The sequence below is a fragment of the Rhinolophus sinicus genome, linkage group LG01 (assembly GCF_036562045.2).
Source record: "Rhinolophus sinicus isolate RSC01 linkage group LG01, ASM3656204v1, whole genome shotgun sequence".
Classification (NCBI taxonomy): domain Eukaryota; kingdom Metazoa; phylum Chordata; class Mammalia; order Chiroptera; family Rhinolophidae; genus Rhinolophus; species Rhinolophus sinicus.
In genome coordinates this window covers 79202418-79220859 of record NC_133751.1, presented here as the reverse complement: position 1 = coordinate 79220859, position 18442 = coordinate 79202418, and the positions used below count along the sequence as shown (strand labels likewise).

Sequence of the window (18442 nt, the reverse complement as noted above, 5' to 3'; positions counted from 1 at the left end):
TCTTTAGAAATGACCGCTTTCCAAGTCAGCAGCTTCCCTGCATGTGATGTAGGGAACACAGCACCCAGAGGCTCTTAATCTTGATGGCCCTTTCCTGTTCTGCTACCGTGTTTCCCTGAAAATAAGACCTAACTGGAAAATAAGTCCTAGCATGATTTTTCAGGACATCCCCTGAACATAAGCCCTAATGAGTCTTTTGGAGCAAAAATTAACATAAAACCCGGTCTCATTTTCAGGCAAACACGGTACCTCTTGGCTCCTTCCCAGGCTCCACAGGCCCCTCTTCTGCCTGTGCTGTTCACAGTCCACTCGCCTGTTGTCATTCACATTTAGAGCTTTGTCTTAGTTTGAACTGCTGATGACGTGAAATCAGTCTCCATCCTGGACATCTGAGCTTGAGGTTTATTCCCAACTGCCTGTTGGGAATCTCCACCTGGATGTTCCAATAACATGTCTTGCCATGTTTGGAACCACTGGTAAATACAACTTTATGGCAATAAGCTTGCAAATATAAATGAAATGGTTGATTTATTTTTTTAAGATTGTCAGCGTCCAGAATTGACTCAGAAACCTCAATAGGCTAATAAGCATAGCAGGAATTAAAAGGTTATTAAAGACCTTCCTGCTACAAAGCCTGGTCCAGATCGTCTGATAAAGCTGCAGAAACCCCTAATTGCTCTGTATCCCTCTCACATTTTATTATGAAAGTTTTAAAGTTTAAAATTTCACAGCTACATAGCCTCATCGCACATTCAATAATTAACATTTTGCCTTATTTGCTTTATATCAGTACATATTGTCTTTTTGCTGAGCATTTTCAAGTCAGATGGCTGACACTTCACCCTAAATACCTCATGTATCTCCTCAGAGTAAAGATGTTGTCTGGTATAATTACAATTCCATTACCACACAAAATTCATTAAAGCATCAACTATCCAGTTCATATTTAAGTGTCTCTAATTTAATCTAAAAATGGTCTTATAGCCTCTTTTTAAAAACTAGGACCCATATCAATATGATCTAAACTATTACAGAGCATTAAAAGGGATAGGAAGTTTTTATAATTTTTGATTCCCAAACTTGACAAAAGCACAAACAAAAATCAGAAGCAATCTTCACTAATATAAATGCAAAAACTCTAAAGCAATATTGGCAAACAGATTTCAATATATTAAAGGACTGAATTGTTGAATATCTTGAATTTGAGCCCTTCGTTTTTCTTTTCCCTTCCCTCACTACGTAGCAGCCTAGTAGTCAGATCCCACTGACGTCTTGACCAGGAAAATTCCATCCCCGTCACAGCGATTTGTTCAAATAGCCCAAGGCAATCAGCTCACGTATTACCCTGGTCGCGCAGCTAATCCAACCAGCAAGAGATTCTGTCCTTTTGCGGAAAATGGGAGGCCGGTTGTGAAACATACACAAGCAAACCCCCCGCCTTAGGTTGCCCCCTCTTTGTCCCTTTGCCTTTCGAGGCATTCCTTTTTCCCGACTTCGTAGTAATTAGCCTGTTCCCGATTTTCCACCCAAGTGCAAACAGCATTTGATTAGTAGGTGAAGCGTGTAGGAAGACCTTCCCAGGGCAGCGGGCGGGCCCGGAGTCTGGGAGGAGGCGGAACCTCGGGCGTCGCGTCCCGCCCCTTCCGGCGCGCCTTTGCCCCGCCCCCACGACACGGCTCTGCCCCTCCCCTTCCGGCGCGCCTTTGCCCCACCCCTCACGGCGCTGTCCGCGTCCACCGAAGGACTAGGCTCAGCCCGCTCGGCGCATGCTGCTTCCAGGCAGAGCTATGGCCAGTAAGTATCGCGACCACCGTAGCCGGAGGGGAGGCTTCGGGTGCGGCGCAGACGACGGGTGTCGCCGACTCAGACCCTCGCCTCTGAACTTTGTCCCCGCGGCGGCCGTGGCCTTGACCGGGTGTCCGCGGGGCTCGAGGCGAGGGAGGAGAGGGCGGGCGGGCCAGGGAGGCGAGGCGGCCGCGGGAGCCTCAGGGCTTCGAGTCAAGGGCCTGCCCCTTGTTCTCCACTGGGCTCCTGCGTGGGGTGAGGCAGTGCTTGTAGGTGCGTTCCGGAGCTCCCTGTTTTGTCAAGTTCACCTGCGCGGGAGGGGCGGGTGTTTGCGTAAAATGCAAGCCACCCCCACCCCCCCGTCCCCCCGCCTCTACACTTTCAGTAAAGCCTTTTGTAACTATAATTACGATATTTCTTACGGTGTGAGAGCCTCTGCCCTGTGGAATTCTTGGAGACTGTTAGGTTTTGCATTAGAAGCGGGACTATCTAGCCTGGTTGCTTTCACCCTTTTCACCTAAGATTGATTTTTTGAACTTGGGTTTCGCAAAGGCATCAGCCCTAATTGTTTGTGGCTGTGCCCTGTCACGTGAAACGAAAGCACCTGTTTTCTTTGATTTGGCCTGTGTGGTAAGAGGACTGGGTAATTGGCTCCACACTGCACCTCCCCTCACACTCATTAGAATGCCTTCCTCTCCTGAGCAAAAAACTGGGAAGGTGGTTTCTGCATCTGAACACTGAGCTTTAAGGTTGGGTGTTGCGTGTTAATTACACATCCCCGTCCTGGTTCAGCCCCAGGGGTGAGTTTCTAGCTTTATTTGCCTCCACCCCCCACCCCAGGCCTGTGTCAGATTATATTACATGAGGCAGTGGAGTGCTCTGTACTCACAGTCTGGAGACCTGGATTATTACAGTCTTGACTTAAGTCAGTAGGTTCCCATGTCAACAAGTCATTTAATCTCTGGACCTCAGTTTCCTGACTGGTAAAATGGACATAAACTGCCCCTACCGAGGTTTTGTGAGGCTTTTGTGGAAGTGCTCTTTGTTTCTCATTTCATCCTAGAGCACCAAGGTGCAAGTTGGCGTGCTCAGGATTGTGATATAGAAGTCCTGTTAGACACCTCCCTCTGGGTGTGACTGGCATCTTTGAAGAGGCCGGGCATGACAGGCCGACGACCTAAGAGCTGTGCTTCTTAATGGGGTTGAGGGTTGTGTTGATTTGACATCCCTTAGGAGTGTTTTCTAGTTACAGGAACTCTCCCCTGCAAAAGAAACCAACCAAACAACCAAGGTGCTTGTCGTGCGGGGGACCCTGCTCGCTGCACCATTTGTCATGCAGGGCGGCAGGTGGGGTCTCAGCTCCGGCTCCCCACATGAGAACGCAGGATATGGTGAGGCCAAAAAGGAACACCCACGGAGCCATAGGTAGGGGAGTCATACCACTATAGTCTCACTGGAGGCTGGATCCACACAACCTGCAACCTGCTGTCAGCTTCTTTGCCTGCCAACCAACTGACTGACCAACCAACGCAGTCGCGGCAGCTACATCAGTGGCTAATTGGCTAACTGGTTACAGCTGATGGCCAACTAGGGGCAGCTGATGGCCATCCACTACCCGAGCCAGCACCTTTCCACGTGAGGCCTAGAGCCTGGAAACTGCTCTCTGGGACTCTATCCCCACAGTGGCCTTACTGCTTTACATTTACAATTCTAGATTTGGGCCTGGATTGTTGCTATGCCACTTACTTTGTTCACTGACTTTGTGCAACTTTCCCCTGCAGGCCTCTTGTTTCCTCATCTACCAAGTGGTGTTAACGATACCTCACAGATGCCTGTATGTGTAGAGGACCAGGCACATTCCTTATCTTGTTCCCATGTTGATCCTTGCACTTAGCATATTCTTTTTTTCCCTGGGTGATTACGTCCTTCACTGTTAGATTTTGATGAATATTATACACAGCTGGAGACCTTCAAAGTCATCGTTATTTTCATTTTACAGCTGGGGAAACGAAGTGACAAGTACTCCCCAGTGGTGAAATTTCCCTGCTGTAGCCCCTCTGTGGACTGGGTGATTTGCAGAATGTGAGGCAGTCCTAAACCTGAAGCAGAAAGGACAGCTGCCTTTCTGGGTGGGATAGGGGAGAGGGGAAGCCATCAGTAGCCATGGTGGACTTCATCTTTCCCTTCTTCAGAAGCATTGGCTTGCGCTCAGTGCCTGGATCAGGCAAGCCCAAGGCCCAAGATCAAACAGTAAGGAATAGTTCTTTATTCAAACCCAGTTGTCTTCCTTCAAGCATATTCTCATTTGTAAGTAAGAAGCTGGCCCTGCCTCCTTCTCCTCAGGTTCTTGTGCCCATGGATGTTACTCTGTCTCAGCATTGTTGCCAGTTGGGACTGGAGAAGTCTTTGTTGTGAGGGGCTGCCCTGTACATCGCGGCAGGTGTAGTAGTGTCTCTGACCTCTTCCCACTAGATGCCAGTAGCACCCCACCAGTTAGGACAATCAAAACTGTCACCAGACATTGCCAGATGTCTGGGGGTCGGGGTGGGGGGCAAAATTGCCCTCAGGTTGAGAACTGCTACTCTGATTTCAGCAGTCAGATCTTCTGATATCTGTTTTCTCTTCATCTTCAGCTTTCCGTTTGGCCCTCATCCAACTTCAGGTTTCTTCCATCAAATCAGATAACCTCACTCGAGCTTGTGGCCTTATCCGGAAGGCAGCCGTGCAAGGAGCCAAAATAGTTTCTCTGCCAGTAAGTATGGAGGCTCCCACCCCTTTTTGGGAACTGTTGACCCAGCAGAGTAGTGTCTGCTAGCTCTGGTTTTCCTCTTGTGTGTCCAGCAAAGTCCTTTGGGGCTCCAGGATTGTTCCATGTTTGTCTGGAAGATGATCCAAGCATGGGTCTTTGTTGTAGGACGTGCCAACGTGGTCACAGGTCTTTAGGCTCACCTGCTCTGTTCACAATCCTAGTAGGCTGAGGGACTTAGCTAAAAGCTAAAATACTCAGCCTCAGACACTTCCTTCTTCTATAATTAAGTCTTTACAGGACCAGGATGTATTGATTTTAAAGCTAAGCCTCCAACATTTTTAAAAAATTGTTGAAAACCGAAAATTGTTAGAGACACTTAGGAAGCCTGTGGCCTCCTGCTGGCTTACTACAGGCTACTACATCTTCCTAAATGCGGTAGCTTGTAGTAAGCCGGTAGGATTCTGCATCTCTTTACTTGGTGATTTCTTTTAAAACAAAACCAGCTAAAGGTTGCACCGCGTTTGTTTGTCAGCAAGTTGGGGGTTAGCTCCAGAGAAGCATCCTGCATGTGTCAGGACGTGCATCTACTGCTTCTTCCACTGGCAGAGGCCTGCTGGGGCTGCGTGGGACTGTTCTACACGGCCACCTCCCCCGCCCTGCACCCCCACCGCATGGGGAGGAGGCAGCCCTTTGCAAACCCTGTTTAGATGGACTAGAGCGTTTTCAGGGCCATCTCGTATTTTAGGCTGCAGGCCATCACAGATGTGGCCAGTGAGGAGGAATCTTGAACAAGGGAGCTCTAGATTTTAATGTTAATCCAGTCTTCCTTACAGCCCCAGTCATGGGACTCACCTGTACTTGTACCCTAATTATGATCTCTTGTTGGTTTATGTTGCCAGAGATCAGAGTCTAAAGACCAAGAGTGGAAGCACTTGGATTTAGCATGTGCCTCTCTACCTAACACGTGTTTAGGACAAGCTAGTGATCCTCGGACTTTAGTTTCCTAGCAAAGTGTGTGGCACAGGCAATCTCAACAAATGCTAGACGAATGAATTAGAATTGAAGTCTAGTAGGTTGTTTTTCTTTCATCACTGAGCTGTTGAAGACAGACATCTTGGGGAATGAGAGATTTTGCAGGATCAGAATGATAGTGCTAGAAGGGAGCTTAGGGATAGCTCATTTTGCACATGAGGAGCTATCTTAACCTCTGTGGCTTTCAAAGTTTCTGTATTTTTTCAAACACAGGCCTTATTGCTTTACATAGTTAATAATACAGTTTTGAGCCTGTGGATTCATCCTAACACCCAAAGTCCTGCGAGTAAGCCCAGTTGTAGTGGGGCCTGGGTGCCGGAGGTGGGGACTCAGCTCTCCTGCGGACTATGGGAAAGGCAGTCCTGGCCTTCTGCCAAGGTGACCGGGTTCTGGGGGAGCACTCGGGACTTCTCCAGCCCCACCTGAGCCAGCTGCTCAGTGCTACCTGTGACCACAGGCTTCATAGCCCTGGAGTGTCAGTGTTCTCATCAGTTGTGTTTTACCCCTTTGAGAGCAGAGTTAGAAGCCGCAGCTATGTATTCTCACAGGAGAATTTTAAATCAGTTGGGTGTTTTGATGTTTTTTTTCCTCTGCCAACACTATTCTAGGAATGCTTTAATTCTCCATATGGCACGAACTATTTTCCTGAATATGCAGAGAAAATTCCCGGTGAATCCACACAGAAGCTTTCTGAAGTAGCAAAGGAGTGCAGCATATATCTTATTGGAGGTAACTTCCTACCCTTGGTATAATGGTCTAAACATTAAAAATATCTGAATAATTTTTGTTGTTACATTTAAACCATGGAATACAAATTAGCCATTGAGAAGAATGAAGTAGATCTATATGCAGTTATGTGGATAGATCTTCCAGACACACTGTTCAGTGGAAAAAGAGCCAAATTCAATACACAAGTGGGTACTCCCATTCAGATTAATCCCACACACAAAGGAAGGTTATTGATTTTTATATGTAGCTATGTATGCAAGACATAGTAAATATCGTAGGACCTGCACCAAGGTGAAACTGATGATTTTCCATGGAGAAGGAGTGGGAGTCCAGGGGCAGGTGGAAATGTGGAAAGAAAAACCGTTTCTGAGTGTCTTCCATTATACTGATAACAGGGTTAAGCAAATTTGTTCCATAAAGATGCCATATAGATCAAGGTAGATTTATTTACATGGTGTTGAAATAAATTTTAAGATGTGCATTTGCTTAAATAAAAATCAGTACAGTAAAACTGTTTTATAAATATAACAAACAAAATTATTTCTGTTATGCTATATAAGAATTAGACCTGAACAAGAGGAAGGAGAAAAGGCAAAGCCAGAAGAGACAGAACTGTGGGAACTGCATTCAGTGATAGGAAAGACGTGCACTGACATTCCCATCTTGAGGCCTTTTGGATAGTTATATTGCAGAACCTGGTGAAGTTCAATTGACAGTGAATTCCCATGTTGCTCCAGTGTTTCAGATTAAATGTTGCTCAAGATCAAAGCTGAATTCAGAAGCCGTTTGGTTATTTTTGAAACTCATCTTTGGTATCTGACCTAATTATATTTTATCTATGCTCTGGAGTTTATCTCTGAAAGATTGTATTCAAGATGAAAAGGAAATCATGGTTAAATAACCCTTAGAAGATACTAAACTTTATTATTGGACCCAAGTAACAATTTGTCAAACCTTTGTCCAGTTAACCTAAAAGAATTTTTTATTCAGAATGTTTTCTGTGACTGTGTTTCTCCTCTCAATAAAAGGTTCCATTCCTGAAGAGGATGCTGGGAAATTATATAATACCTGTGCTGTGTTTGGACCTGATGGAACTTTACTGGTAAAGCACAGAAAGGTAAGAAGGGAACGTGGTAAATCTCATTGCCTCTTGAGAATTTGCTGTGAAGACCCCTGGTTCCTCTCATTGTATTGTACACACATCAGGAATTTTGACTGGGTGACACAGGTGGCTATTCTTGGCTGTTGGCATTTTGATTTAAATTTTAGACTCTGCCTATCAATTTCAGCAAAGGAAAAACCTACAGAAATTTTAGTTAGGATTGCACTGAATATGTAGAGATCACTTTGGGGAGAGCTGACAACTTTGCAATAGTAAATGCATATACATTTAGGATTATTAAGTCCTCCTTGGTAAGTTGATCCCTTTATCATCATGTCTTTTTCTCTTGTAATACATTTGTCTTGAATTTTATCTGTGATATTACTATAGCCACTCTAGGCTTCTTATGCTTACTGTTTGTATGGTGCATCTTTTTTTAATCTTTTATTTTCAAACTATATGTGTCTTTATATTTAAAATGGTTTTCTTGTAGGCAACACAAGGAGAACCTTGCTTTTTTTCTTCATTCTGATAATGTCTGCCTTTTAACTGGAGTGTTACTCCATTTATAGTTAATATAATTATGGTTGGATTTAAGCATATATACATTTACCGTTTTTTCCTGTGTTCTTCTTTTCTGCATTCTTTTAGGTTAATTATTTTTTTAGAACTCCATTTTGATTTATTTGTTGGCTTTTAAAATTATACCTCTTTGCTTTTTTGTTGTTGTTACCTTAGGGATTTCAATATGCACCCTTATCTTGTCACTTGAGTTAATATTATACTGCTTCATACGAAATTTAAGAACTTTGCAATCATATAGGTCCATTTCTTACCTCTTCTCCATTCTGTATGCTATAGTTAGCATACGTATTACATCAACATACATTATAAATACCACAAAACATTTTTATTTAAGTAGTCATGTATTTTAAAGAAATGAAAAGGAAAAATGTTTTATGTTTACCCAGATATTTTCCATTTCTGATATTTTTCATTTCTTTCTGAATATCCTAGTTCTATCTGGTATTTTACCTTCAAACAGAAAGACCTCTTTTACCTTTCTTGTAGTGAGGATCTGTTAGGTATGAATTCTCTTAGTTTTTACTTATGAATATATCTTTATTTTGCTTTCATTCTTGAAAGATATTTTTGGTGAAATAGAATTCTGAATTGATAGTTTTTTGGGTTTTTTTGTTGTTATTGTTGTTTTTTAACCCCCAGCAGTTTGAGAGACTACTCAGTTATCTTCTAACCTTTTTTTTTCCCTGATAAGAAGTCAGTGGTGGTTTGTATTGTTGTTACCCTCTGGGTAATTTGTTTTTTTCTCTGCCTGCCTTTAAGATTTTGTAATCTTTCATTGTTAGTATTTTGACTCTGATGTGCCTAGATGGTTTTCTTGGTATTTGTCTTGCTTTGTGCTTGAATTTGTAAATTTCACTTTCACCATATTTGGGGGCATTATTTTGTTAAATATTTTACTGTCCTATTCTCTTCTTATAGGATTCCAATTTTGATACTGTTTCACCAAACCAGATCACCAAGGCTGTGGTTCTTTGTTTTTCCAACCTTTTTTTTTATCTTTCTTCTTTAAACTGGACAGTTTCTGTTGATCTATCCAAGTTCGTTGAGTTTTTCTTCTGTTATTTCCAGTATCCTGTAAGCCAATCCAGTGAAATTTTTAAATATTTCAGATATTTAATTTTTCAATTCTAAAATTTTCATTTTTTTATAGCTTTTATTTCTCTACTGATACTTTCTATTTGTTTATTCATTAAGAGCTCCCCACCACACACACCCTTGAGCTTAGTTTCAATAGCTGCTTTAAAGGCTTCGGTAATCAGTCACCACATCTGGGTCAGGTTGGGGTCTGCTCCACTGATTTTTTCTTTAGAATGTAGGTCACATTTTCCTGTTTATTTGTGTGTCTAGTCATTTTTTATTATATGTTAGATTATATGTTGTTGAGATTCTAGCTTCTATTATATTTCTCTGAAAAGTGTTGATTTTTTTTGTTTTCGCAAGTAGTTAACATGGCTGTGCTCAAAACACCAAAGTCTGTTTCCCTTGTGCAGTGGGCAGCAACTTCAGCTGCTCTGTTCTTTCTACAGTTGTTAGCTGGGCTGCCTGGAGTCTGCCACATACGTCTTTAATTCAGGGGTTAAAACCAGAGATTTGGGCAGATTGTATATGTAGAATTTGAATTCTTCCTCTTTGGCCTTCTCCTTTTCAGGATTTCCCCCTAACTCTCCAGCTGCTGTGAAACTCTATCCTCTGGTTCTGCAAGCCAGTACGATTGTGGGTATTTGCACCACCACTCACTTCTCGCACCCTCTGGGGCCTTGCTTCCAACTACAAGCTGTGAACACAGGGGAAACTCACCCAGTGCTATTTCGTTCTTCCAGGTGTTGGCTTCCCTTCAGTTCTTGCCTGATTTTGATTGTTCTCCAGTGCATTTAAATAGCTGTGCTTTTCGTTTCGTCCACAGTCCTTAGTTACTGTGAGAAAGCTGGTAGATCTGATAGGAACCACTCTGCCATTACTGGAAGAGGAGCCAGAATTGAGCTATAATATTAACCCCATTCTTTGAAGTGCATTGAGTTTTCCAGTCCATGAATATGGCATATATCCCTCCATTTATTTAGGCTTTTAAATATTTCTCTCACATTGTTTTTATAGTTTTTTGGGTATAGTCTTATATAGTCTTATATCTCATTTGCTAGATTTATTGCTCATTGGTGGTTTTTGGCATCCTTTCGTTTTCTATTTCTTGCTAGTGTATAGAAGTACAAGTTATTTTTAAAATATTGACCTTGTATATAGTAACCTTGCTAAAGTCACTCATTCTAATAGTCTGTAGATTTCCTTTGGAGCTAGGTACACAATTATATCATCTGAGAATAATAGATTGTTCTTTTCTTTCTAATCGTTATATGTTTTATTCCTTTCTTTTGCCTTGCTTTGTTAGGACCTTTGGTACAGTGTTGAATAGCAGGTCGTCCTTGTCTTGTTCCTGATCTTAATAGAAGGCTTTTAATACTGGGGATGCCAAAAAAATATACACAGTTTAAGAGATGCTATCTATGCTCAAGCAGCTGTTTGCCGTAATCAGAAGTGTCTGGACGCTGATGGTAACCACTGTGAGCACGTCTTGTAATTGCACAAGTCAGACGTGACTTGTATTCATTTTGTTATGGGTACATATTGAGTATTACAATTAATACAGTTGCCCTTCCTTAAAATGTGTATCCATTTTTTTTGGCACCTTCTGTATTTAACCATTACAGTGTTTCTTTAGGGTGTGTGTGTAGATACTCTTTATCTGATTAAGGAAGTTCCCTTCCTAGAAGAGTTTTCTTTTTTGTTTTTTAAATAAGAATGGATGTAGAACTTTACCAAATGTTCATTATGCACCTTTTAAGATGATCATATAACTTTTCTCCTTTATTTTGTTGGTGTGATAAATCAAAATCTAATTTGGAAGTGATATGTTGTTATGTTTATACTACATTTGATTTGCAAAATTTTACCTATTTCTAATTGCTCACCTACTCTACACCTCTCCTGCCAGTGTGTCATTTTGATTCTGATTGTGAGGAGTTATCATTTAGCATTTACATTGAGTATAAAAAGCAACACATTAATTGCTTCCCGTAAGAAACCTAGACATTGATTTATACACCACCACAGAAGGATTTTGAAACCTAGAACATCATTTTTCCCATTTCCTGTGTTAAAATTCATTTTGCCTAAATGCCAGTCAGATTGTGGGGTGGGTTGTGGGAAGGTGGGGGTGCTGTTCGTACAGTGGATCTTAGGGTACTCCCCGTGTCTGGCCATGGAAAGATATTTGTTACTACCACCATGAACCCTGCTGGAAGCGAGGTAACCAAAGCCGTTGTTTGTGACGCAGCTCCATCTGTTTGACATTGACGTTCCTGGGAAAATTACATTTCAAGAATCTAAAACATTGAGTCCCGGTGATAGTTTCTCCACATTTGAGACTCGTACGTACCAGATAAGTTCACGCCTTTAGCAGTCTCAGAAGAGGATCAGGTATTCCTTTGTTTTCTCTTTTGTCCCTTCTCAGCTCCTTTACGTAACCTGACTGAAAGACCAGAAGTGAGAGGGGCAGAGATCTAGAGGGTGGGCTGAATGAAGAACAAGGGTTTCACATCATTTTGCTCTTCCATTTGGTCACAGCTTCCCGTTGGTATGGTAGCTTCCAGAGTGGACCTATTTGGCCATGATTGAATACTTCTCACTTAGTCATTCTAAATGAATGCTTATTATCTTTCTCATCTCTGCTTTGCCGACATCAATGACGTCTTTATGAGGTGAAGTCCAAGCAGGGATAAGCTTATAAATGTTCTCTATCCATGGGCCCTGTGTTACTGTATCTGCATCAGTATTTTGTGATCCTTACATCAGGAGCTTTACCCTGCCATGCCGTGCTGCGGGAGGTTAACTTCATTTGTGCATTTTCTGTTTGGAAAACAGCTTACTGCAGAGTGGGCCTGGGCATCTGCTACGACATGCGCTTTGCAGAGCTTGCACAGATCTACGCACAGAGAGGTGAGGCAGCAGTACACTTCCATAGGTTTGAGTCTGGACTGGCCTTTGTAGGTAGAGGGAGCCCTTCGTTGGAAAACCTGGAGGAGTCTTACTCTCTCCACCCCATCTAGCTTCTCAGACTTCTGCTGTGTTTGGGCAGTATGGAGTTTTGGAGGTTTTAATTAACACACTGTGCAGCTATGTCAGCAGCCACGTTCCTAAACATCTGCTCTGCCCTTTGAGCCCTTCCTGCTGCTGTGTCTGGGAAGAGTCACTTGGAGCCCAGTAGAAATGAAGATGTAGTCTGTGCTCTCGTGGTTTCACTACTCAATAGTCTTAGATGCTGGGTAAAGGAGAAATGTAGTCAGTGACGTTTGATGCAGAAAAGAAGTGCCCTCCCATCCAGGAAGATCCCAGCCAAGTCAGAAAATCTGGATTCTAGTTGCAAATCTTCTAACTGGTCTGATACTTTGGGTAAATTATTTCATCTCTAGAGCAGTTTCCTTGTAGCAATAATGTGAGGATTAAGGAGAGAACTTAGAAAGCCCCTTGTATGGTGATCAGGTATTAGCACTCCTGTCAGACCGCCAAAGCTGCTCTCATTCTGATCCAACTGGCACTTGCCAAAGTGAAGTGGGTGCAGTGGTTTGACTGCCTCTCAGTGTAAGGTGGAGACATGGGCGCTGGGCTGGCGGTTCGTTAGGCTTATCGGTAAGCACTGAAGCACCTCCTCTGGCCGTTGTTTCCGTTGAAAAGCATACAAAGCACGCTCCTTGGCCATACAGAGCTGACCAGGTGCTGAGAGAAATTTGTTTGACAGTTCTTCACTTTTTTAAGTGAAGTCACATGTTGTGGTTTCGGTCATCCATACCACTTTTTCGTGTGTCTGTCTGTGTCATGTGAGTATCTCTAAAGGAATTCAGAGCCGTAACTTCATGCTGCTGACACTGTCTGACTTGCTGACACGTTGTTATGCTTGGGAAAGTTTGAATTTGTTGCCCACTGGGTAAGGAGTGGAAGGAGGGAATGGTGTGGCTGGGTGTGCACCTACAGCCACTCTTCTCCGGCCTTTCTCTCCCCAAGGCTGCCAGCTGTTGGTATATCCTGGAGCTTTCAATTTGACCACTGGACCGGCTCACTGGGAGTTGCTTCAGCGAGGCCGGTAAGAAAGCATCTCAAACACACCTTCAGGCATCTCAGTGTTTCTTTGTGGAAAGATTTCCAGTTTGGCGAAAGTACCAACCTTCCGGATGTGGAATACTGCCCATGACTCAGAATGCCCTGGCAGTTCAAAAAGATGAATCTTCATTTTTCAGCCCAAAGGGAAGGCTTCTATTGGCGACCTTCTCTTCAGAAGCCACAGCACCAAACTCAGGATTTTGGGGACTGTGATTTTTGCATTTCCAAGAGCACTTAGTGCATCAAGTTCATTTACTCTGATTAGATACAGGTCAGTGTGTCTGAGACAGTTGCCAGCAACTTTTACAAAGAATTAAGAGACCCAGAGTGTATATGTTCAGAACCCCAGAAGCCAAGGCAAAGCAGGGGCCGTTTTAGCCTGACAGCCCAGGAGAGGTCGGTGGCCTTCACACAGCTGCCCCTGAGCTGTTCATACCGGGGTGCTTATCCCACCCCGTGCTCCACAGCAGCCTGCAGGTTCCAGAGATACTCTGCCAAGAACCTCACTGTGAGCCCTTGTTCTTCTAACCTATAAACCTGGGCATTGCACAGGTATCTCTGGCGTGTCACACTTGCTGTTTCCTTAGTCCCCCAAGTCCCCTAAGGCTAAGAAGTGGTGAAGGGCACATAGCAGAGGTGGATGTACCATGGAAGGGAAACGGGCTGGGAGTGTGTGAATGTGAACTGTTCTGCCAGCCATGAAATGGTGGTCAGAGATGATGGTTTTCTCCACTAAAAGTTTTTACATTGAGGTATAATATACTTACAGAAAAGTGCACTAATTTTAAGTCTTCATGTCAGTGAATTTTTACATATGTAACCACCTACGACCAAGATCGACACACAGCACATTTCCATCCTCTAGAATGCTCCCTTTTGCTCCTTCCCAGTCAGAACTCTCCTCTCTCTGCCCAAAGGCAGCCACTGTTCTCACTTCTAGAGATGATGGTAATTTTGATTGGAGGGGGCATCAAGGTGTTTGGCTTGTTGCACAGTAGAAGATGGGGTAGGGGTGTGTGACACCGTGAGTATTAATAATACAGCCTTGTCGAAAGCAAGGAAAGCTTGGGTGAGACTGGGTAACCTGGCATGGATCTGTTGGTTATGCCCAGAGGGCTCCCAGGTTAGGTGGCTTGATGTATGCGGGCTGCACCAGAAATTACGGTCTAATCTGAGGTGATGGGACCGCCACCATTGGCAGGGAAGTGCCATGAAGCCCTGCAAGGTGTAGTGCTAGCACGCCCAATCCATCCTCTGCGGCCACCTTGACTTTCATTAACTAGAGAAGCTCTGCTGTCTTACAGGTTGGCCCAGGCCAGGGTCTCTCACCGGTGGCAGTACTGGCATTGGACTGGGTCACTCTTAGCAAGTGGGCTGTCCTGTGCGGTGTAGGACGTGGCACAGCATCCCAGGCCTCCACCCACTAGGTGCCAGCAGCATCCCCCTAGTGTGACAATCCAGACGGTGTCCAGACACTGGCGGATGGCCCCTGCTGGACAAGATTGCCCCAGGGGCAAACCGGCTTATGCAGTAAGAGACTTTGAGGAGAGGGTTCCAGGGTTTGGGTGTTTCCTTCCACATCTGAGCCGGTCTGTCCTGTCCTGGTTTTTAAAAGGAGGATCTGTACACTTAGAACAGGAAAATGTTGCAGGTCTGTAATGTCCGATTCGCCTCTTTTCTGTCCGTTGACACAGGGCTGTTGATAACCAGGTGTATGTGGCCACGGCATCTCCTGCCCGGGATGAAAACGCCTCCTATGTCGCTTGGGGACACAGCTCTGTCGTGAATCCTTGGTGAGTTGCCTAAGCAGGGACAGGCTCACGAGGGACTCCAGACAGATGGCACCTGATTCGTGACCAGCCCTGCCCCTCACGTGCCCCCACGTCCCCACATGCCTGACAGGTCTCTGCCTCTCTCTCGAAGAGAAGCCTCCACTGGAAACCATGTGAGAAAGAAATGGTCCTGCTCTCCTGCTTGAGCGCTTGGCCTCTGAGTTTCTTGGCTTTTATTGTCAGTCAGACTTGGATCATGTACTGGGACAAACAAGGCAGCAGTCCGTGGTTTTAGTAAAAGAGGCTCCCAAACTCTTTTGGTTAAAATTTAGACTGGGCGACTGGTCCTAGGGCAGAAATGAGTTACAGGGTAAGGATTTTGCTCCCTGAATAATGATTAGAGTGGGGAGGATGGGTTCAAGTAAGAAAAAGTATGAGCTTGTCCTCTGAGAGGGTAAAGCGTTGTATTGCTCAGTGACACCAGCATCAGAGTCTGCCCAGATACACATGTGGTCATACACCGATATGCACACCGTGTGGTCTGCATTTGTACAGCTGACGTAACACTTTCACACACAGCCTTAATTTGAACCTCAGGAACGTATCCTCCGTTCAGCCCAGTGTATGGCAGAATTGAAGTTCAGGGTAACGTGCCTAGAACTGGTGTTTGATTCTAGGATTTTTGACTTCAGAACTTGGATTTATGTCATACTACTTGTTATACATCTGTATGATTACACACACACACATGTATTTCTATAATTTCAGGATAAATGTACCAGTCACAAGACTGAGAAGGGTTCATTTCTTTTTTCCCCCCTCTTTTTCCACCTCCCCCTTCCCCCTCCATTCCGGTTCAAGCTATTGTTTCTCAGTCTGGTCGTGTAGGACACAGCTCCCTGGCCCATGCTGGTATTATGAGCCTTGTGCCACACTGCCATCGTAAGGGGGTCCTGCTGGCATGCACTCGTGCGGGCATGGGATGGCACTTCCTGTTACATGTGGTCTGTTCCCAGATGTTTATATCGTAGATAACAGGCTAGCAGTTTATAAAACATACTCCACAATTTTCTCACCAAGTCATCCTGGAGCTCTTATTTCCACTTCACAGATTAGGGAATGGAGATTACAGATGACTTGGCCCAAGGCCACACAGTTTCTTAAGTGGTAAACTGAAGTTTATACCCCTCCTTGGTTTAAATCTCAGATTCCTTCCCCTTTGGCCCTTGAGATGGGGAGGAAAAACAGAGAGAGGTCTTGACTATCAGCCAACATTAGTGAATCCACTCATTCTCCCCTGAATCTTTTCCAGGGGCGAGGTCCTTGCCAAAGCTGGCACTGAGGAAACGATCGTGTATTCAGACATAGGTAAGGTCTGCCCGGCACAGGTTAGGTGTTGTGGCCCCATTGCCCTGGGGCCAGATTCCGTAACTCTGCAGCCCGTCACCTGGAGGGGTTCCTTCCCCCCGCCCCCCCCACCTCATTTATCCGTGGTTCTCTGGCCAAGCCCTGAGGGCTGTAGTTCAGCTTCAGTTTTCTTGGTTTCCTTTGAAGTGACTCCAGGGGCAGTCCAGGCCCTCTGTGCCGCTAGACAAGGCCCATGTTACCAAGTTACTTGCTGAGGCTCTGGTTATTTTTACACTCTGGGGAAGAAATCCCTTTGGTTAGTGAAGATTTAGTTACATCTTACTAATAGTGCATTTCCTGTTTTTACAGACCTGAAGAAGATGGCTGAAATACGCCAGCAAATCCCCATTTTTAGCCAGAAGCGATCAGACCTCTATGAAGTGGCTGCGAAAAAGCCCTAAGGTTTATGTTTCCAACGTGCCATAAAATAGGAAGATACGTTTCTGCAGCATAATTAACTCCCTGCTGAATTCTTTAATGGAGATTTTTATTTTATTTTTTAATTTCAGCCTTTTCCCTTCCTGGGAACTCTATTGAGAGGCTGGAGCTTCAGCACATGGTCGCCTCCATCCCACGTTAGTAAGAAAGGCCTCAGGCTGCGATTGAACAGCAGAAGGGCGTGGCTCTAAACCTTATCCCATGCGTAAATGGCCCCAAAGCAGCTGGTGAAAGTATCAGGTCTCGGTATCCTGGTGGGTGATGGACCTGATACAAATGTATTTGTGTCGTAAACCTCTTACCTCATTGCTGGAATTGGAATCCATTATGTAGAAAATTTGGTCTGGTATACTTTTTTTGAGCAGCACTTTAAAGTTACGTTTTTGTTGTCTGAGTAGTTGTGGGAAGAAAAATGTGGATCCTTGGTGTTTGCTGGAGGTGGCAGCCACTCTAGCAGCCTTTGGGCCTTTAAAAGAGCTAAAGATTCAGCCCAGACCCTTCTGGTCTTGGAGAAAAGTCTCAACAATGAGCCTGTGGGAGAATGGCAGTGGCAGCATTTGGTGGAGGCAACCAATGTGTGTCTCTGCCAAAGAATTTCTTGATAAGGGTGTCTGGGTCTCTTTATTTTTCTCCCTAGTAATACTTTGTAGCTTGATAAAGGCAAAATTTAATCTAAGTGGTTCTCAGAAATTTTTTGCACGATTCAAAATTAAGTCCAATGAACTTTTATTTATGTATGTTGTAGCTAGTGGCGAGCCGTTAAATGTTTAACAGTCAGCTGCCTAAGAAAAAGCCCTGATGTTGTAACGTTTGCTCATTTCTGTGGTGTAAATACTTCCACCATAGCCAGGTTCCAGCCACCAATATGACACCTTTAAACAGGTGGGAATAGATGTGCACCATCTGACACATCCATGAAACCCTCTCAGTCAGGGTAACAAACATACCCACCCCTCAAAAGTTTCCTTGTGCCCTCTCATAATCCTCAAGCTAGTCCTCTTGTCCCCAGGAAATCACTGTTCAGCTTTGTCACTGTAGATTCATTTGAATTTCCTAGAATTATGTGAAAATGGAATTATACCATATTTATACATTTTTTGTCTTTCATCATCGTTTGGAGATTTATCCATATGTATGCATCAAGAATTCCTTTTTTATGCTGAGTAGTCCATTGAATGGATGTATGCATATACCATCATTTCTCCATTCACCTGTTGATAAACATTTGAATTTCCAGTTTTGGACTGTTACAAATAAAGCTTATAGAAACGTTTTGTAGAAGTTGTTCATTTCTCTTAAGTTAGATATCTAGGAATGGAATGAAATAATGGGGGCATATGTGTATTGCATTGCCAAACTTTTCCGAAGTGTGCCTTTATACATCGCTACCAGCAGCAGCTACTCTGTCAGAGGCCCAGTATACTCCCCAACACTTCATATGATTAGTCTTTTCAATTTCGGCTATTTTAATGGGCATGTAATGTTACTTCATTGTGGTTTTCATTTGTATTTCCCTCAGAACTAATGATGCCGAGTATTTTTTCATGTGCTTCTTTGCTTATCTGTATTGTTTATATTTTGTTTAAAGAGCAAAAGTATTTTAATTTTCATGAAGGCCAATTTTTTTCTTTTGAAGTTTGTCTTTCTTATGTTGTATTCATTAAGAAATTGCCAAAATCCAAGGTCACAAAGACT

At 43.8% G+C, this 18442-nt stretch overlaps 1 protein-coding gene across 1 annotated transcript; it reads left to right on the top strand.

Annotated features, from left to right (window-relative positions):
- Positions 1 to 1658: 1658 nt before the first annotated feature.
- NIT2 (nitrilase family member 2) lies at positions 1659 to 18021 on the top strand. Its single transcript, XM_019756492.2, has 10 exons — positions 1659 to 1794; positions 4419 to 4537; positions 6175 to 6295; positions 7324 to 7412; positions 11311 to 11404; positions 11898 to 11972; positions 13035 to 13113; positions 14825 to 14923; positions 16215 to 16270; positions 16619 to 18021. The coding sequence occupies exons 1-10, from the start codon at positions 1767 to 1769 to the stop codon at positions 16708 to 16710; spliced, it is 852 nt and encodes a 283-aa protein (XP_019612051.2). The 5' UTR covers positions 1659 to 1766; the 3' UTR covers positions 16711 to 18021.
- The last annotated feature ends 421 nt before the right edge of the window (positions 18022 to 18442 follow it).